General features: G+C 36.9%; 3 protein-coding genes across 3 annotated transcripts; 2 read left to right on the top strand and 1 right to left on the bottom strand.

The window, feature by feature from the left end:
* The first annotated feature begins 261 nt into the window (after positions 1-261).
* On the top strand, positions 262-7,205 carry MAP65-8 (microtubule-associated protein 65-8). Its single transcript, XM_089147989.1, has 12 exons — positions 262-551; positions 674-877; positions 1,106-1,363; positions 1,453-1,668; positions 3,662-3,817; positions 3,895-4,054; positions 4,143-4,294; positions 4,425-4,512; positions 4,775-4,848; positions 5,958-6,032; positions 6,186-6,819; positions 7,070-7,205. Exons 1-11 carry the CDS (start codon positions 468-470, stop codon positions 6,510-6,512), a joined length of 1,794 nt encoding a protein of 597 aa, XP_089004115.1. The 5' UTR covers positions 262-467; the 3' UTR covers positions 6,513-6,819; positions 7,070-7,205.
* Positions 4,822-12,396, bottom strand: LOC149019992 (uncharacterized). Its single transcript, XM_089147990.1, has 6 exons — positions 12,097-12,396; positions 10,598-10,843; positions 8,237-8,315; positions 7,398-7,476; positions 7,113-7,309; positions 4,822-5,154 (listed from the first exon to the last, which is right to left on the bottom strand). The coding sequence occupies exons 1-6, from the start codon at positions 12,121-12,123 to the stop codon at positions 5,147-5,149; spliced, it is 636 nt and encodes a 211-aa protein (XP_089004116.1). The 5' UTR covers positions 12,124-12,396; the 3' UTR covers positions 4,822-5,146.
* Positions 12,397-14,422: 2,026 nt separating this feature from the next.
* Positions 14,423-20,765, top strand: LOC149019991 (mitochondrial import receptor subunit TOM20-like). Its single transcript, XM_089147988.1, has 6 exons — positions 14,423-14,685; positions 14,967-15,045; positions 15,125-15,294; positions 15,397-15,444; positions 16,813-16,899; positions 20,265-20,765. The coding sequence occupies exons 1-6, from the start codon at positions 14,587-14,589 to the stop codon at positions 20,388-20,390; spliced, it is 609 nt and encodes a 202-aa protein (XP_089004114.1). The 5' UTR covers positions 14,423-14,586; the 3' UTR covers positions 20,391-20,765.
* The last annotated feature ends 4 nt before the right edge of the window (positions 20,766-20,769 follow it).

Below are 20,769 nucleotides of genomic sequence, written 5' to 3'. Positions count from 1 at the left end.
GGTCAAAATGGATATTCAATCACCAGTGGTTGAAAATAGCAGTGACTGACATGGCAACAATACCTAGAACAATGCTTGTAACGCATGTCACCTGTTTTTTTCTTTCTTTTTTGTTGCATTAAGCTTTTCAACAAAAGAAAAACCCGCGTAAATGGCTAATTTATTTCATACCGCAAAAATGTCTACCGTTTCTTTATTGGGCTTTTTTTCTTTCTTTCAAAACTAAAGGGAAAGGAAAAGAGAGGCCCGGGGAATGAACTGAAAGTACTAAGCCTTGAAACCAAAGCTTCGACCTCACCCACCCACCCTTGTCAGTCTTGCCTTTTAAGGTAAACTCACTCCAGAACAGAAGTCCCACAGTTCATGGTTTTCTCCTCTGCCAAGACACTTGAACTCAGTCTCTCATGCCTGGGTCCAAAAAAATTCGCTCCTGATCTTAAGAATCAATATACAGCAATTACTGTCTTATGGGGTCAATTCAAATGGCGGCAAACCTGCGGAGCTCCAGCTTATTGGAAACGTCTTGTGGATATCTTCTTCAGGAATTGCAGGTTCCTTCTCTCCTTTCTATCCATAGCAAGTCCAATAATTGTTTTCCACGATTTCCATATTATTTACATGTTCACTTGCCAGGGTTTTAGGCTTCTAACTTCAATTATTCATCTTGTAACAGCTAATATGGGATGAAATTGGGCAACATGAATATGAAAGGGAGAAGGCCCTCCTGGAACTGGAGCAAGAATGTCTGGATGTTTATAGGAAGAAAGTTGATAGTGCAAATAATTCAAGAGCACGCCTGCATCAGGCACTGGCAGATGCTGAAGCAGAATTTACTCATCTCCTCGTATCCCTTGATGAGCGATGCCTTCCTGTACGGGTAAGTAGTCTATAACTATTGTTTACACTGAACAGCAAATATGAAAGCAAGTGTTCAGTTTTTGCGATTTTTCTTCTTTGGTTGTGGTATGGAATTCAATTGATGGACCTGGACCTCGGTCTATAAAATGGCCTGGGGAACCACAGAGAACATTATGCAACAAATGGTCTCTTGAGAAGTTTAAAACTTCAAATGTCAACTGAATCCTGAAGTACTTCTCTCATGCAGCCAGAGAAAATGGTGGGCACACTCAAGGAGCAGCTGGATTCAATCACTCCAGCCCTACGGGAGATGCAACAGAGGAAGGAAGATAGGGTCAAGCAATTCCAAGAAGTCCAGATGCAAATCAAGAAAATATCAGCAGAAATAGCAGGTCAGGCAGAAAAGGATATTTTCCTGTCAGATGTCATGGTGAATGAGAATGATTTGTCACTGAAAAAACTAGAGGAATACCGGATGGAGCTTCAACAACTCCATAACAAAAAGGTATCTTAGCAAAAACCCTGGCACAAATCCTGTATTCTGATTATGAAAAAAATTTGTGGACTCGTGTATTGATTCCTTCTGCGTTTCAGAGTGAGAGACTCCAAAAAATGGAAGCGTATATAAGTTCCATCCACAATCTTTCAGCAACCCTAGGCATGGATTCCTCAAAGATCATCACAGAGGTGCATCCAAGCTTGGACATATCATGTGGGCAACAATCCAAAAACATAAGTGATGCCATACTAGCTAGACTCAACAGTACGGTGAAATCACTTGAAGAAGAAAAGGAAAAGCGTCTTGAGAAGGTGAGAATTACCTTTACTTGTAACTGCTCAATCTGATTAATGCTATAAATGGACACCCGATCTGTGGAAAAACAGGCGAGGTCACCATGCTATGTTCACCATGTAAGAAAAATAATCGGAATGCAAGCCTCCAATCCTGTTCATGGTGAAACTGAAGATGAACCTTGGCAACCATAAATTGCCATATCCCAGTTCAGATATTGCCTGGGAAAAATTTTAGCACAAAATAGAAGAATCACAATTAAGTTTACCATACCCATACTTTACCCCCAAAAATTATCACCCATAGCTTTTTTATTTATTTTGAATTCAACTTGCTTTTTTAAGCAACATAATTCATACAATTGATTCATTCCTCGAAAGAAGAAAAAGGGGGGGGGGTGTTAAAAGCCTACAACCATACATCAAGCTCATTTAGGTAGAAAACTCCAGATAGAGACTAGTCAAATGGTGCGCCCTTAGATGTGTCTTGAAGGAGTCAACTATTTGTGAAGCACAAATTGCAGTGCATCTGCAGTGCCAACAAACATGTTACACTGAGAACAGTAGACAACCTTTGGCAATGACTTCATAAGTGCACCCTCTGACCCACTTTCAGAGAACTTCCTAACCATAGTATCTGGCACCTTACCTGATGTGCAAATTTAATGATCATGCCCATGGGACAAGTACAATCTGAACTCAACACCGCACAAGCCTCTGAAAAGCTTCAAAAAAAATGGTTGAAATTCAACTTTGAACATTTCATGTAAGCCCATACAACATCTGGCATTACCAGGAAGCAAGCTCATCCTCCAGGATTGGCCAGGGTTTATGTATCTTGGATGATGGGACCAACCTCCAGTGTTAATATGTTTAAATGCCAAACAAGCTAAATTTCTCATCTCTATTAGCCTTACCACTTATAACAGCTTAAGAGCAAGTAGGAAAGGACAAAAATTCTTACATAACGCATGATTATAGGCATAGTTTACACACTGTGACTCTGCATTTAATCAGAGTAATGGTTTCACTAATGCATAAAACTAATTTCAGGACACCTCTAACAATGTTAAACACTAAACACCCTTAAAATAGGAAAATGCTAGTCTGGACACAATTAGGAGGCCAGAAACATCCAAATTCCCAATCAAAGCAGGGCCCATCATGTATGGAGAAGGGAATATAGTAATGGAAGACCAGCATAGAATAGAATAGGTTTGAACCTCACAGACCAATCACTTTCTCCATCTCGTTAGTTTTTTCTGTCCAGTCCCAAGCACTTTATCTATACTTTTAGCCTAAAACTTACTAGAAATAAAATTCCCCCATTAAGTTACAAGATAAAATCCAAATAAAATAGGAACTAGTCCTAGATGGCTTCTAATTCTGATCAGGTGAAAGTAAACCCATTAAGTAACATAAATCCCCTACATAAGTAGCAAGCCTTTCTAAAGATGTAGGACTAATGGAACTGTCAAACACTCCTCTATGCAGTAATTAATCTTCAAGGCACCCCCCCCCCCCAAAAAAAAAAAAAAAAAAAGCCCAAACAAATGAAATCTGGAACCAATTTTCCCCAAAAAATATAGTCCACGCAAGCTGTGCAGCAACAAGTCCATATTGGCTTCTAAGGTCCCATTTGAAGCTATTTCTTCCAACAGATCTCACACAGCTGGACCTGAATAAACCCAGAATATGGCCCAAAATTTTCAAACTATACAGACCAAAACTCAGCAGCTATATGTCACTCAGCACTCTTTTTAAGTAATCAGGAAACCACTGCCCAACATTCTTTCACAATCTGGACTAGTTTGGCAGTGGCATTAAAATTATCCATGAGAGATCTAATACCAAATTCAATGTCAATCTATTTTCGGTTTTTCCAACTGATAAATATCACAAGATGGAGATATAGGTAACAAATCATTCCATGTGTACAAATAGTTTATGATCAACAGCAGCTTCACGAGAAGTGCTTACTATTTTCTACACAATTGTTATATGTATGCAGCTACACAAACTTGGGAAAGCATTGACAAACTTGTGGAGCCTCATGGACACCTCATACAAGGATCGTCGATTATTTTCACATGTCACTAATTTCATAACAGTCTCAGCCGATGAAATATCTAGTCCAGGAAGCCTCACCCTTGACATAGTCCAGCAGGTCAACATCAACTATCAACACTCAAGGCATCCAGTAATCATAACCAGTACCCTGATTTTATGTCTCTACTTTTCTAGGCTGAGGCTGAAGTTGCGAGATTGGATCAGCTCAAAGCAAGCAAGATGAAAGAGCTTTTCCTTAAGAAACAGATTGAACTGGAGGAGATATGCAAGAGAACACACATGGAGATACCTTCGCAGTCCGAAATGGATAACATACTGAAACTCTTAAATTCAGGTGGGATTGAGTAAGTTGCCTTTGAGTAGTGAAACAAATTCATGCTTGTGCAACAAAAAATTCATGCACTGACATATAAAAAACAAAGGGGAGATTGACCACGCCAATCTCCTCACTAGCATGGATGAACAGATATCAAGGGCAAAAGAAGAATCTACTAGCAGGAAGGCTATCATGGAGAAGGTGGAAAAGTGGATGCTAGCATGCGATGAGGAACGCTGGTTAGAAGAATATAGCATGGTTGGCTCTCTTCTCATTCGCTAATATAAAGGCTACTTCACATTAACTTTTCCTGAGCCCCCCCCCCCAAAAAAAAATGCTACAAGTATTTATTTATTTAACTATTTTTCTGTTCTATGCATGTTTGCAGGATGATAGTCGGTATTCTGTGAGCAGAGGCGCTCACAAAAACCTCAAACGTGCAGAGCGTGCCCGAATAACAGTTAGCAAGATTCCAGGTTAGTAGAAGATAAGTCGTTGTGTATTATATTTAGTAACTCAGACAGTAGGAAGTTGGCTTATATAGGTTGACTATGTTAGTATCAGCAATGGAGGAAAAATGCATTAGATCATTGAATAAGAGTATAAAAGAAAACTTAATAAAAGAAAAGTGACAAAACTTAATAAAAGAAAAGCCTAATATCAATGTGGATAGCCTCAAATAAGCTGGTTGATGATAACTTGTGATTCAACTTGAAACATTTGATGGAATTCCTGCAGCTTTGATTGATCTGCTGATAGCAAAGACAAAGAGCTGGGAGGAGGAACGGAAGAAAGTTTTCTTGTATGATGAGGTGAGATACTCTATTTATTCACAGCTAGATTTAAGAAAATATAGAACAGTATGCATTTATCAACTGCATGGGAAAATACAAAATGCACATGGCACATGCAAATAAGGAAAATCCTGATACCAGATTTCCAACCAACGGCTTTCTTTTTTTGGTAACTATACCAATCCGATATTTTGCTCTTCTTTTTGGTAACTTATACCAGTCCGATATTTTGCTCAAAATTATGTTGGAAATCAAACTTTCAACTACAAAAGCAAAATGTGCACGAATCCAGGAGAATTTAGAGGTCTGCAATCAATTAGTCACCTGCAGCAGAAGGCGAGAAAAATTCCACTGTAATCATTGTATAATAAGGAAATTAGAAACTTGTACAGTTGCAGTCCACTAGTAATCAAGAAACATCAAACCTCAGTTATCAGAGCAATCAATCAGAAAAATAAATAATAATAATACCAAAAAATAATGACTACAACCAATTTATTCTTTTCAAGGTGAAAATTCAAGTGAATATAATATCCAAATTGCTATGTAAGATGCAACTATTACAATCCAATTTTAAAGAGAAGGGGTAGGCGCATCTTGGTGTCACCAAGTAGATGATAGACTAAGAAGCTACATCATTTTCCCCCCTTTTCTCATTCCCAAAACTTATTCAATGCAACGGTAATCTTGTCATTCTGCACGTATAATGACAGCTCTGGAAACAGCATCATGATAAATGACATAGAACCTATTCAGAAAATCATTTTTCACCCCATGAGATAATAACTTTTCAGTATAAGACAAGGGGCCGACATCAAGGTGATAATCTTGTTGTAACCAACCTTGGTGACAATAAGATTTCCCCAATATAAAATATGGATCAACTTCTTCTATCAACTGAAGATTCCAAGCAAGGTCATACTAGAAGTATCCGATAAACCTGAAAACGATAATATTTACACTCCAGCAGAACTTGTCTATTTGAGACTACCTAACTTCCTTGTTATATCTATAAAGGTACAAGACAAGATTTGAGTATATCGCTTTGAGTCAGTTTTTGATTCGTAGATTACCATCTCAAGAAAGAAAATAAAAAATTGATCATTAAGTACCCTCTGTATGACTAGGTACCCCTACTTGCAATGTTGGAAGAGTACACCATGGCAACGAAAGAAAGAGAAGAGGAGAAGCAAAGACAAAGGGTAAGTATCACACAGAAGTACAAAAAGATCGGAATCTACTATATTTACTACAGTTGGTGTTGGCTTTCCAAGGGAACAGAGTCATTTTCATGTAAACCATATGCTGTTCTCCTAGTCCATTTTTTGGCATCTTAGAAGATTTCTTCTTTTCAGGAGATAAAGCGAATGCAAATGCAGGTAAAGGTGGTCGTTGAACAAGAGAATTTGTTCATGTCTAGGCCAAACACAAGTAACCGGCGTCTTTCAAACAGAAGCTTAAATGGAAGTCTGGGTAGTGCAACCCCTATAAATAGGAGGGTTTCCATGGGAATCCAGCAGCTAGGATCAAACAGAATCAACTCCACAATTCAAAGTGTATCCATTGTTAAAGAAGGTAAGAAGGCACAGATACAGAAGTTAGCTCAACAAGGCCATGCTTCACATCCTATAGAAGAGGCTTCAATTATCACAGCATCACAGTCGGACTTGTTATGTCCATGAGATTTCAGCTAGTTGAGAGATCCAAAAGACTCTTATCAATTTATCTTATATGACCAAAAAAAACTGTAAGGTGAGGTAGAAGCTTGTAATCTAAAATTATAGAGAGAGAATCTATAAAGAAAATGTTTGCTATTTTATATTATCTTTTTTGGCCTGAAAAGTTTATCCATGTACTTACAATATAACCCTGCAACATGAAGTTGGACGTCCAGCAACTATCTAAGAAGATTCACGATTGCCAAAGTATTCAAGTATGTTTCTTGGCTAGTTCCAAATACAGCACAAGCTATACAAATCAAAATTCCAGGTACTAAATCATTCATTGTTTTAGAGTTTTTTCTAAACAATAGGTACAAAATCTTTCTGTATCAACATATGGATTAAACATCATTGCTTGTTAAATGACCTTATTTAGTTCAACTGATGCAAATCCTAAACAATGTGAAAGCACTCAAACAATCCAAGAATGTGGCTGCAAACATGACAATGTTAAGAAGAATATAAGCAGTCACAACTTTATGAAGACTAGATAACAAGATATGTCTATTTAATGCCAGGAAGATGCACCACAAACTCTACCACATGAGGACAGATGCCTACCATATGATGCTTCAGAATAAACCCGTGCTGGAATAAGATGGCTATCGGAGCCTAAACACTGCTGCCTGACATTGTCTCCCTGTTTCATATTACCACCAGTTCCCTGCCTAAGCAAGGATTGGGAATCAGACTCTTTCCTGTCTACGCATTTTTGTTTAGAAATGATGCTGGACAGATGGTTCTCCAGATCCTTCAGACTGAAACATACTGAATACTAAGTGAATAGGAAAACACAATAATTTATTCTGAAAGAGAGGAAGTGCAAGGAGATAGTAATTTACTAACAGTTCATATTTACGAAATGCTTCCTTTCTCCTAGCTAAAAATCTGTCATTATCTTTCAATTGTTTGCTTGGAGAGCTGCCTGAAAAACATTAAAACATAATATATGTTAAGCAAGCCAAAAGAACATGCTCAGAGCAGCAAATACTTGCATATGAAACCGGAAAATATAGAACATTTATCCAAACTAAGTGCAACGATCCTCAAACAAACATTGTAACTCCATTGAGATAGTACGAGTGATCATGAACTATTGTAGTAGCTATTCTTCAAGAACCCAACAGTGCTTCTGAACCATAACCATGACCCCGAATAAGAAAGGAATAAACATTACCAAAGCATAAAACAGAACCTACAATAATGCTCCTGTCAAGGATGTACTTGGACAACAATGACCAAAATAACCATGGTCATCAATAAAAAATTAGAACTAAACCCTGCAATGTCAAGGCCTCAATTCCCCCTCCAGTAATGTCTTGATCTCCATCAAATAAAACCACTAGAAAGACTACAAAACAGTATCATAGCATCGCCTACACGGCTTACCAGACTTGGGGTGTCATGCCTCTTTTTCTTCAACACATCATTTAAATTTTAATTGCAATACAAAATTAGTGTCTGAGATCACTGTAAAAACGTGCAAGAAACTTCAATATGTACATGTGTGTGCATTACTCATTAGCATGGTATATTAATGTACATATCTGTGTTTGTATACAGTATATGTATGAACTTCCTCTTACAAAAAAAAAAATGTATGAACTTCCTAATGCTTAAATACTGGAACTCAGTTGGAATATGGACACCAAAAAATTACATATAGCACACACAAGAAACCATACATAAAGAAGGAACAGTTGCTGCTGTCATCATATTGTGCTGAATCTTTGCTTGAGATGATGCACCTGAAGATTGGATTCCCTATTTGATGAAAGAAGCGTCATCAAAAGATAAATGTGTGAATAATAAAAGATTAGCACTCTTATCCAATATAGTGGTTGCATAAGTTAATACTTAATAAAGTCCAGGTAAAAGTTTCAGCAACAACAAAATCCCCAGCATTCAAGGAGACAAGGCAAGCAGGTTTGCCCAGATTTCCTCAACACATGCCCATAAATCATATCTAGAACCGAGTGCATTGATATAAGGTGGAAATTACGGGTAATAATCAAAATCGAACTGCTACAAAATCAACAATAACTCCAGAAATTAAAGAATTCCGTCAAAGCAATTATGAAATGGACATCAATCAGGAGGAGATGTTTGGATTTATTACTATAAAGTCCTGAGGTACTCAGCAGACCTTTTCATCTTATAATAGCCCTTATCCATGTTTCAGCAGAAGCAAAATGATTTTGAAGCAACCTAGTTTATTCATACCACAATATATTATGTGACTGCCTAGACTGAGCTACTTCTTGTTTTATAAGAAGTGTATTATTATACATTATTTTGCACTGGCATCCATGGTTTGGAGAATGCTCAGTATATTTTTCAGCTCTTCTTCCCTCTTGTTTATTCAAAAGGTCCAATAATGTGACAAGGAGGTATTTGTGATATTTTGGCTTAGGATGCATTTTATATAGCAGTTTTATAACTGTAAAATATTATTGGACGGGTTACTTTTTAGATTTATGGACATTAAGAGTACATTACATTATGGCATGCATTCAGAAATTATTGATATAACCATTCCAAGCAATCAATATGAAGGATTCGCTTTAACATAATACATCATTTCCTGCTATGGATCCAGCAACCAGGTTATTACAAATATTAAAACTACAGTAACCAAAAATGATGCAGCTTCATAAATCACTACAATGGAGAATAGGTCTACAGTGTACAAGGACTCTATTATAAAACGACATCAGATGAAAGCTATTTCAATTGAACTCCGAAAGTCTAAAATCAGTTGATCTGAAGAGTCAACTCTCAACCCAATTACTAAGGATCGGGTCCCCACAAATTATTTTAAAAAAAAATACAAATAACCAGGCCAGACCTAAACTGAAATACATTCATAACCATAGAAGTACACTCTCACAGCCTAGAACAATTGATATATTAAATAGAACAAAAATAAAACTAAACCACCAAGCTCATATAGACCATAGTCATAACAGAACAAGTTCTCTGGAATAATGAGGCTGGATGCACCTGATACTGGTCCCCACTTAAGAAATCCATAGAATTTGTGAGCAACATTCACCAGGCTGCATAATTTATTCACTACAAGTTACATTGTTCACCAATGATAAGTAACTGTTTCACAAAATAGCTTGATTTGATTGTTGTCCAGAATTAAGTAACAACCTAACAAAGTGGTGCAATGGCTTTCTGTATGTCATAAGATTGATTATTGCAATATGGTAGAAGTATGATTAACCAACAAAGAAAAATATGCCTTCTTGAAGGGCAAGCTAATGTCCCCTGCTGAATGAAATAAGGACTGAATCCAAGCAAAGCAAAAGACACCAAGTACTAATGATAAACAAGTCTGTTGACAGTTTTCAATAGTGTAAACAAAGTTATGCAGATAGAAGGTGGTGTGTGGTGCGTTAGTCAAGCGCTCACTTTGTGAACACTTGGTCATAAGTTCAACCCCCAGCAACTTTTAACCATTGCCAGACCTGCCAAACAAAGGAGCCTTTATGCACTGGTATGGCCTTTAGACAAATTTATCTAGATAGTACAGCTGCTACACAAAGTCATTAGACATTAACCAGTATATATTACTTAATTTTACTTTCAAAAGAGCTTCCTCTCAGATTGTACGACTTAGGTTCTCTAAATTTCCATAGGTTAAAAATTAAGCAGCATGAGAACCTCAACTACAAATATATGAAGTCAAGTGAGAGATTCTATACTTCCAAAATTTTGACATGCCGTATCCCAAATTTGGACTTATTCATGTCAAAAGTGCTGTGACTTTATTCTCCTTCACATTGTATGACATATTGCAACAATTTAAGGATTTCGTTTCGATCAAACTACATTTGAGCTTTGCTTCATAATCTTCCTGGGCTGAAACAATTAGTTCTACATGGAGAGTATCCAAATCTCATTTCCCAAGTGAAAAATATGGCACTCACTAGGTCATGGTTTACACAAACAAGAAAATTTCAACATCATAACTTTTATATCCAGCATATAAGAATATAGCGATCAAAGAGATGGAACCAGGTAAAAAAAAATGACACCTGCTTCTCCCGTCTCCTCAACATCTTCAAATGGCATTTCTTAATATAGTGCATCAAATGATAGCGGGAATGTCTTGCACACAACTGCTCCTTGACCTTTGGATTCTTTGATAGCCATTCATCAATTTCTTTAGATTTAACTACCTCCTTTTTTTCCAATGCCTCTAACCAGAAATAGACTGGAATCCATTGATCAGTGCGTTGAAACCGACTTGCCAGAGGCTCAACCTGATTAGCTTCCATTGCCTGCAATAAGAGGGGGGGGGGAGAATTCAAGATAATTAAAGTATATTTTTGAAAGTGAAATTGAGAGTGTATCAATTTTCACACCTGAAACAATAATATGGTACATGCATCCTGAGAAATCAAAAATAAAAGACAAAAATGTGTCAGTAGTACAGAATATCAGTAAAAAGTTACACACGGGAAATGCAGACATGGTATCGATATCAACTTCAATAATTTTCCCCTTCCAAATCTGAAGTAATGGTCCTATGCGAATTCCTTCTTTATTAATCTTAATTAAACAACTTCTCTGTCTTTCATCCTAAATTCTAATCCATTTGCTTGCATCATGATATTTATGATATAGAGTTCCAGTGTAGCATGTCATCCTATGAGCTTAATTTGGCCATTTCAAGAGTCTCCTCTCAATTTTTCTCCAAGATAGCCACTAGCACTGGAATTAGAAAGAGAGACAACGAAGATCAGAGGATTTAACTGTTTAGAACTCGGTGAAACCCTCAATCAACTATTCAAGTGTTGCTAAAATTCAAATGTCTTCAATAAAATCAACTTTAAGCTGATGTATAGATGGCCACCTTCTTATCCCAAGAAAAACTTCTATAATTTTCGGGTATTAAGAATTATATTTCTCTGATTGAAAACTTTGGATTACTTCTTACAATTAAGAAAGGTCAATACCATTATCACAGTATTCAAACAAGAACACTTAAGCACTAGCAATTTGCTTCCATTGTGGTTGTTTGCCAGAGGTTCTCACATATTAGCAAACCAGATACTAATGCTATAAGCATTTGAGCTTAGAAACAGGGACACGAACATAATATTATAATCTGGTGATTTTCATTCTGAACTCAGGCCACGCTCTCAAATCTTAGATTACTGCCAACAAAGTGGACATTAAAGTAAGATTGCAGAACTCAAACCAGGACTCAGAATCCACAATTTGGCAAACACATACAAAAGCATGAGGAAACAATCTCCAGAATTCCAGAGGGGGATCTCAATGCGTTAAGAACTAGCAACCCGAAATAATCAATGAAATACTCGAAATAAGCATCCGGAATTTCTCCAACAAAAACTAATGCATAGTATGGAAAAGGATCGGATACGTTAAACCTGTTCAAGATGAAATAATGATAAAAACGAGCAAGCATATATATACGAAGAGCAATGGCCAAAAAACTAATTGGCTTGCATGAGCTTGCGGATGATGGAACACGATAGAGCTGTCTTCGCGGAAAAGGTAGACTGACCTGGTTAGAATCGACAGAAGCATCCATCTGTTAGCCTTCCACTTCAATAAGTATAGAAACAAGCACTTCTGGTCTCCTAATGATCAAATGAGCCAACAGATGTACTATCGTCTGGCTTTCTAGGGTTTGGCTTTAAACATGCCCGGGATTCGACTAGAGGAGCAACAGTCGCTTGGCGCGCGACAGGCAACGCGAAGAAGAAACAAAGCACGCCTTCGACTTCGTTGATTATTTTTAGTTGACAGATTTGCCCATTGCAGAAATCGTCCAGATCGAGATCACACGTCGAAATCGAACGGGAACCCAAATTCCGGTCCGGTTTACAGAAGAAAAATAAATAAACAAATCTTTGAACAATCCATAATGGAAAATATAAAGGGAAAACTAATCTCACCTCTTATGTTGTTCAATTTATCAAATAAACCCTAACATTAATAAAAATGTATCATTTACCAAACAAAAAAAGAAAAATGTATCAAAGATATTTCTATACTACATCCTCTACCATCAACAATTTCTTCCAGGGCAAAATTACAATGTCTTATTTACAATAATTATCTCAAGCTAATGGTTAAAATGTCCATGCTGGGAAAGAAAAAAAAAGAAAAAAAATATATAAGCTTAAAAGTTAAAACTATAGTTTGTATGTCTTTTTCGTATCAATTATCATTTTCCAATATGGTTATCAATAATTCAATTTTGGTAAAAGAAAATGAGAAATAATTTGATAATTTTGTTCATAATAAATTATAAAATGAAATAAATATGACACGTCAAAAGGAAAATTTGATACAAAAATTAATAATAGAATTTGGTGAGAAATCGTTAGGGTTTTTGAATAATAAAAAAAAATATTAACCAACTTAAATAAGATTTTCATGAAATAATATACAGTTATTATTATATCCTCAATTTGCATGTGAAGTTTAAGTGACTTGTCTATAAATGAATTGAATGAAATTTGCACTCGTAATTCATAATAGACAATACTATTATGAAATATGGCTATCAATAATTCAATAATACAAACTAGCAAAATTCTACGAGCTTTTGCACGTGATTATAATGTAATCAAGGTACACATGAATTGATCTAGGACTATGACTACGACTACGTAATTTAGGTCGACTGAACTATGAGGTTAGGATCTACCAAAAAAAAAAAAACCTATGAGGTTAGGATGCTGAAAAATAATAAATCATATCCATACATGCCCAATAAAGCTTCAAGCCTATTGGAGAGATGACATTGATAGTAAGCTGTCTAGGCTATTTCACCCACCCATTCATTGTACAATTTAAAGCATGTTTTATATGTTAGCTTTGTTTTAAACTCAAATCATACATATGATACTTAACAAATACTTTTATTTAAGAAAATATTGTCATGATTAAGAAAATTAAACCTAATGGGAAATATAATAAGGGGTCAATAATCCTAGATTGACTTTGAGTTGTTGATTGCTTTTTCTTTAAGAAAACCCAGACAAAGGTGAAGCAAAAGGACCACAATTCTTCATTTCTATCACAGTGAGCCTTAGGGCCTTTTTGTAATCAATTATCAATTTCAAATTTTGATAGTTTTCATTTTTCTGATGCATTAAGTTTTGAATTATACGTTAATTTAAAATTAATAAAATTTATTCAAAACTCAAAATCTATTGTAAATTATAGGTCAAATTTTCATTATGATGTTTTCTAGAGGAGATCTTCAAATTCAAATGTCCAATTTAGGGTAAAATAGTAAAGCTACATCTAAAACATAAATCCGTTGGTATTGGGGTCGTTTTTGTTTTTTCACAACCCTAACCAGTAAAGGGAAAAAAAAAAAAGTGAATTGAAGACATTGCTAGGAGCTTTGCAAGGATGAGGACTCTTTCTCTTATTTTAAATCTTAACAAATGTATTAAATTAAAAATAATAAAGAAATCGAATAATAAGAATAAAAATTAATTAAAAAAAAGCCCTAAGTTAAGGGTCATTTGAAAAAAAATTGAATTTTAATTATTAATTAAAAAGCGATAATTTTTTTTTTACACAAAGGGATTTTATTAAGCCGGAGATGGAGATATTAATATGTCTCAGCAAGAGTTGAACCCGATGATCTATTCACTAAGAAGTCTCTGATGGTGCCTAACGATGTGGACTTATTGGTAAAGTTTGCAAACTCAAGGAGGTGTCATGAGTTTCATTGCAAAAGTTAGGGGTGCATGTGAAAAAATATTTTCAAAGGGTATTATCGTATTTTCGACAAGCGGGGGTTTAAATGTTTAATTTAAAACAGGGGATTCGTAAATCGTAACCATATGTTCCATGTTCATGGGGTGGGGAAAGGTCGCAATATATATAGAAAGAAAATCAGGTATCCGCTTTCCGCAAGGTGTTCGGATTCATTTGACAAGAAGGCTCACGGCGCGATAACCGTAGAGTCAAGCAACAAGCCCTAGCGAGACCGAGGATTCTCGAGTGGGGCTGCAATTGTTCTGTAGATATGGATATGCCTCAGAACGATTTCGACCGGCTTCTGTTCTTTGAACATGCTCGCAAGACAGCTGAGGCGACCTATGCCAAAAATCCTCTCGATGCAGATGTTCGTATACTGCTTCTCTTGTCAATTAGTTCTTAGTTCATTCACTTTGTTTAGGGTTTTTAACCTTCATTATGTGATCCAGACAAAATAACAGTTTGTTTACAAGTCAATGTCGAAGTTTACTAGTAGTTTAGCGATGATAGGTTGATTTTACTGTAATCTCTAAAGCTCAATGGTATTTCTTGAATTTGTTTGTTTCGTATAGTGTGTGCATTGTGATACAGTGGATTTTATATCTTCACCGGTGTAAATCTTATTAGCTTCTTGATTGATTCACGCAGAACCTCACGAGATGGGGAGGGGCGCTTCTTGAGTTGTCACAGTTTCAAAGTGTCCCCGAATCAAAGCAGATGATAAATGGTACTATTTCTGGTCAGATAAAGGTTGCCATGTAACATATTCAGTGCAATTGTATGACAAACTCCCCTTCTTATTGCAGAAGCGATTTCTAAGTTGGAGGATGCAATGGAAGTCGATCCAAAGAAGCACGACGCCCTTTGGTGCTTAGGAAATGCACACACTTCTATTGCTTTTTTGACTTCTGATAATGACGTTGCAAAGATTTCATTTGATAAGGCGTCTCAGTATTTCCAGCAAGCAATAGATGAAGTACTTGCGCTCTCTTACGTTTTCCTATTTATGGGTCTATTTTGCAATGTATAGTTTTTGTTCTTGCACTAGAGGGGTTCGATGATATTTTCTATCTTGTAGGATCCAGGGAACGAGCTTTACGTCAAGTCACTAGAAATGTCTGCGAAGGTACGCTACTTATCTTATTCTTTTCATTGATATATATTTTGAGCCATGTCAGGGATGTCCTCGCACTCTTACAGATGAAAAAAAAAGAAAAGAAGAAGAATGTCCTAACACCCCCATAATAAACCTTCCGTTAGTCTTATGCCACCCAACTCCCCCCCCCCCCCCCCAAAAAAAAAAAAAAAAATCTTTGGAACTGAAGTTCAACGATCTTTTGAAACCCCATGGCACGATATGTTCAGGAATTTCAACTTCCAGGAAGAAGATTTTCGACCCCTTTATTTTCTGAACATGATTGTGTTAATGTTAATATTAGTCCCATGTGTAGATATACGTTTTATGAGGTTGCCAACCCCCTTGGCCATTTTTAGTTGGGTTTAAGGTGGCTGGCTTCTTGTTAAGTTTCAGTCTTTAAAGATTTCCAAACTCCAACATAATGCAGGGGCATGTTTGGATTTAATGGAACACTTCTGATATTCATAGGGAAAACAAGCTTTGATGGGGTCATTTCAAAGACTAGAAAGTGTTTCAGGGATGTTATCAAGCATAAACAGGTACATGTGCAGTGCATGTGGCTCATGCCACTGCAGGGTCCAGTGTGGATCTTAATGTACTCAGTCTTACCCTTGCTTCATGTGAGTCTGTTTCCCAAGTTGAACTTGCAACAACTAGGTTTCAGTAGAGCAATCCTACTGTTGTATCAAGCTCCTCTCCTTGGAATAAATTTGGGCAGAATGAAAGTGCACAATTTCCATTAGTGCCTTAGGTTTTGGGCATAAGGTGATCATGTAAACCTGGGTCTCCCTTCATCAGTCAAAGGTGTCAATTTTAAGCCCTTTAGTATACTGACTGTATTGCTGCCTGCTTTTATGTACTGATATTTCCTATCCTGCCCCCCCCCCAATGCACTTCTGCACAAATAAATGTACACAATGAACATGCATCAGCATGATCCTTTGTAAAATAACAAGTTTGGAATTTCTTCTGGTTGTCTGGCTGCACGTTAAGTGAAGGGAAGTAAAATGAAAGTGAAAAATTGAAGTTGAAAATTTTCTTTATCACTACCTGCAGTTTCTTTGTATGGATTTCACTTTCAACCCAACACTTTCTCTATCATATTCAACTGTCATTTTATGACGGACATCACTTTCAACCCAGCTCCTTTGATTTGAGTATAAATCAATACAGAAATTTGATTATTTACCTTATAACTAGATGGAGTCTATACTTTTCTACTTCTGTCTGTTTTTGTATGAGGGAGTGATGGTCATAGTTTTGATGTGCTCCGTTTCCTCATGTTAGTTCCCCATGCATATTTGAATTAATATTTGGTTGCTGCCACTGTAGTCATTGTTTACCTTGCATCTTTAGGCCCCAGAATTGCATATGGAGCTCCATAAGCACGGGCTTGCTCAGCAGTCTATGGGGGGAGGATCTTCAACTTCTTCAAATGCGAAGGTAAACTCTAGAGTAATCCTTTGTATAGGTTGGTATGTTATTGATATCAGGTCTAAGGGTTCCTTGCCTTTTCTCAATAACTTTGATACTAGTAAGATTTATGCTGTTGGATGCTGCTTCCCCTATCTATGGATTGTCATCAGTGAGGCCCTGAGGCTCTTACATTTCAGCCCCAATCCGTCCGCATTTCTATATGAAATTTGAAAGGATTTGGTAATAACCTGGGTTAGCACTTCCCTTCCTGTGTATATAATGGAGTGCTGATAAGTGAATTAAATGAAGCTCAGGTTGGAAACCAGCTATATCACCTCATTATCCTTATTGGTAAGGCCCCACTCTTACTGTGGGCACCCTATAATGTAAGTGAGGAGAGTGAAATTTCAGCTTTTCTTTTCTTTTTTCTTGGCAATTATATTAAGAGGCAAGGCAGATGGTCCTATCCACATATATGCTCCTCTGTTATGGAGATCCAAAGCCACTATATCCTCTGGGACAGGTGGTAGCCGGTAGATTCTTCAATGCTGCATATTATCCTCTGGATTTAGGTCATTCTTCCTCTCAAAATTTGGGATTTCTGACCTAGTGGCAGAATGAAGTTGGTGAAACTGCAATCCCATAGGAAAGTAATCTTCAGATAATGCTTCATCTTATGATTTCTTGTCTAGTGGCAGATTGGAATAGTAATAGTTTTTGTCCTTGTGGGAACTTGAGAAATGCTAGTTGCTGAGGAAATAAACTTACTTCTAAGATTATTGTATTGACTTTTGTCCGGAGTTGCCCTTGTTTTATAGGCTTTTAGCTTCTGATTCTGAGAAGGTAAAAATCTGGGTTCCATTTTCTTTAAAGTAAGGGAATGTGATGGGGGTGGCTGGTATTGTTATGTTTGCATTGGGATAACTTTATTAGCGGGTTGTAATTCTTAACCCCATTAGTTATGAGCCATACTGGGCTTTATACAATCTGGATGGTTGTTATTTGCACCTCTGAGTTATTTGCCTTTCTTATTGTAAGTATATTAACCATTAATGATGGAGCAAGCTCAGTCTCTTTATAATATGAAATACTTTAAATAAACGGTTGGGTAATTTTCATTTGCACCCCCTAAGGTTTGACCCGGAAAAAAAATGACATTTTGCATTTGCCTTCCTTGTGATGTTTAAAAAAGACCAACTAAGGATACACCATAAATGACTAGATGGTTTTCGTTAGTTTAATCATTTTTATGACCAAAATGTCTGTCTGCCCTTTTGACCAACAGGACAGATGAAGAGAAAGGGGTTTTGGCCTTGTTGTGTGAAGTATTTGGGTAGGAGTGTTGTGTGAAGTATTTGGGTAGGAGGGTAGTAGGGAATTGTTGGGAATCCCAAGAGTTGAAGCTGTTTCAATCTGCTCCATGAGATGATGGAGTCAGAAGAGAGGTCCTCCACCATTTTGAAGTTCTTGGTTAGGAAAGGAGGGATACCATAGTTTTGTAAGCCTTCCATCGGCTGCGGTAGCAATGTCCGAGATGAAGAAGACGAAGATGACAACATTAAGGAGTTGTTGCTGCCGCTGTTGCTGAGAACCGCCACTTCTTCTGCCCTGTCCCGTTTCATGATTTTCTATAAACTTTTTCCCCCTCTGCTCAAGTGATTCTAAGTCCACCTGTTTGATGAAATGCAAATCCAAACAAACACAAGGTTGTCGATCCACATAACAAGCAACAAGGGCAATGAGTTTATATAGCTGATGGAATCGAAAAAATTGGACTCTCTGGGAAAAAAAGGTATGCGTGTAAGCTGTCAGTTCTTGAAATTGAAAATATATATATATATATTTATCTCCTTTGCTAAACCTTTGATCTGTGTCTACTGCACATAATGAGATTATAGAAGAAAGAATCAAAAGGTATGACGGATGAACAAAAATATCTATGAAATGGATCAAAATCCAAGCAAAATCCCAATGACAACAAGGCCAAAACCCTGAAGGGGCAGAAGGACATTTGACTAAACTAACGGAAACTGTTTCTCATCGTTTGTTTGCTAGATAAAAAGGGGTGGGAAAAAAAAAACTTGTCGGACCCACATGTAGTGGGGTGGAGAATAGAAAAGGAAATGAAATAATTTTGTGTAAAAGTTCTAGTTGTTTCCACTTTTATTATATTTAAATACTTTCCCACAAAGTCCCATAAAAAATGGGTGGGGTGGGATGGGAAAAATTGACATGTTACATCAACAGATAGGCTTCCTTAAATTAAGTAAGCTTGCTTGCCACTTTCCCATCCCAATAAACCAAACAAACCATACTTTGGGATTTCATGAAAAAATTTACTTTTTTCGACCCCTTTTCCTCACCCCACTTCAGATTCAGCAAACAAGCGATGCCTTCCGTTTTTTGAGATCAGAAGTGACTTGTATCAAACCTGAAGGAGTCCAAATGAAAATTACCCTAAATGTTTAAAGCAATTAAGATGTGTTGTACTGAGTGTGTTGAGCATTGAGTTAACATTGCTTTTTGATGAGGGAGGTGCTTTATTAATGTGGAACTGAAGTGTGAATGTGGTACCTTCTGTTTCTTTTGGAAGGCTTCCTAAAACAATAATATGATGTTCTATAAGAAGATGTGATGCTGCACAGCTTGATTCAGTTGATTGTGGGGATGGGTTCAGGATTTCTCAGTTGGTTTTTAACTTCTTATTCTGTAAACATGTGATGTGTCGGGGTGGGTATGAGTCTTGGGAAAAAGTACATATCAGAGTAGGGTGTGGCAAAACCTGTCTGGCTGTGTGAAGCTTGCTTGTTTGTGTCGCATGTCGTTCTTCAAATTGCTGAGCACATGGTTGTTCATGTCATATGTTTGCCATATAGGCGAACCACTTATCCTTGTTTATCTTTCTTTTATTCACTTTTAAAATCTTCTTAATGATTTGTTGAATTTATCAGAAGACTAAGAAAGAGTGTGGCATATGCGGAATGTGTACCAACTTATTATTTGTGAATAGGTTGACGTAGTTCAAAAAGGGTCCTGTTGTGTACATTTTAGCATGGGAAGTTGTAGATTGCAATCTGACAGTAGCATTGCATATTGGGAATGCATACCTGTTCATTTGTGAATGCTATGGGTTCTGTTTGTGCATCACCCAAGTATGGAAAGTTGGATATTACAATTTGACAGTAGCATTTACCCGTGAAGCACTAGAGGTACCCAATACAACATAGTGGGGCTAGTACTAGTATGAAGCCTCTGTGTAACCTTATGCTACCCTTGTGTTGGTTAACAAGCTCCTCTCTGAGAAACACGAGTGATCAACACCCCCCGAGTGATCAACACCCCCTTTCTTTCACTGCAAGGAATGTCCACTAACCCTCGTCATTGTGTTTCAGGGGTCTAAGAACAAGAAAAGCAGTGACCTCAAGTATGACATATTCGGATGGATAATCCTTGCTGTTGGCATTGTTACTTGGATAGGAATGGCAAAGTCCCATGTACCGCCTCCACCTCCCAGATAAGATCATCCAATTATTTATCCTTGAGCCTTATTTGAATTTTCTGAAGATTCTGAGATATGTAGAAAAAAAAGCCACACATGGTCCCATGTACGTTTGTTGGTTTTTTTGATGAATTTATGTTTTAGCAGTTTGAGAGCTCGTTGTCAATATTGATCAGGTACAACCGTAACTATTCGGAGAAACATATTTTTGCATCGATTTCTGATTCTCTTTGAATATTAGTTACAGAGTAAGTTATTCAACAGTGGTTTCAAATTTGAATTTCCAGCGACAATACACAAGCAGGTTTCCAGCATAACAGTTTTCTTTTGTATGTTGATTTATTTGACTCATTGTTTCCTTGGTTCACTTCGATTTGTGCAGTAAACGTTATTAATGA

Source organism: Hakea prostrata, chromosome 3, assembly GCF_041222555.1.
Source record: "Hakea prostrata isolate BN-2017 chromosome 3, UWA_Hpros_2, whole genome shotgun sequence".
Taxonomy (NCBI): domain Eukaryota; kingdom Viridiplantae; phylum Streptophyta; class Magnoliopsida; order Proteales; family Proteaceae; genus Hakea; species Hakea prostrata.
Note: the sequence above shows the minus strand (reverse complement) of the source record. Positions and strands in the feature narration are given on the sequence as shown.

Coding starts and splice junctions, on each gene's coding strand:
- LOC149019992 (XM_089147990.1), bottom strand. CDS start 12,123: ATGGATGCTTCTGTCGATTCTAACCAG. Junction 10,844..12,096: donor CTTCTGTCGATTCTAACCAG/GTCAGTCTACCT, acceptor CTCTTATTGCAG/GCAATGGAAGCTAATCAGGT. Junction 7,310..7,397: donor GCATTTCGTAAATATGAACT/GTTAGTAAATTA, acceptor AGTATGTTTCAG/TCTGAAGGATCTGGAGAACC.
- LOC149019991 (XM_089147988.1), top strand. CDS start 14,587: ATGGATATGCCTCAGAACGATTTCGACCGGCTTCTGTTCTTTGAACAT. Junction 14,686..14,966: donor AAAATCCTCTCGATGCAGAT/GTTCGTATACTG, acceptor TGATTCACGCAG/AACCTCACGAGATGGGGAGG. Junction 15,445..16,812: donor CACTAGAAATGTCTGCGAAG/GTACGCTACTTA, acceptor TTGCATCTTTAG/GCCCCAGAATTGCATATGGA.
- MAP65-8 (XM_089147989.1), top strand. CDS start 468: ATGGGGTCAATTCAAATGGCGGCAAACCTGCGGAGCTCCAGCTTATTG. Junction 552..673: donor ATCTTCTTCAGGAATTGCAG/GTTCCTTCTCTC, acceptor ATCTTGTAACAG/CTAATATGGGATGAAATTGG. Junction 4,513..4,774: donor AACAGTTAGCAAGATTCCAG/GTTAGTAGAAGA, acceptor GAATTCCTGCAG/CTTTGATTGATCTGCTGATA.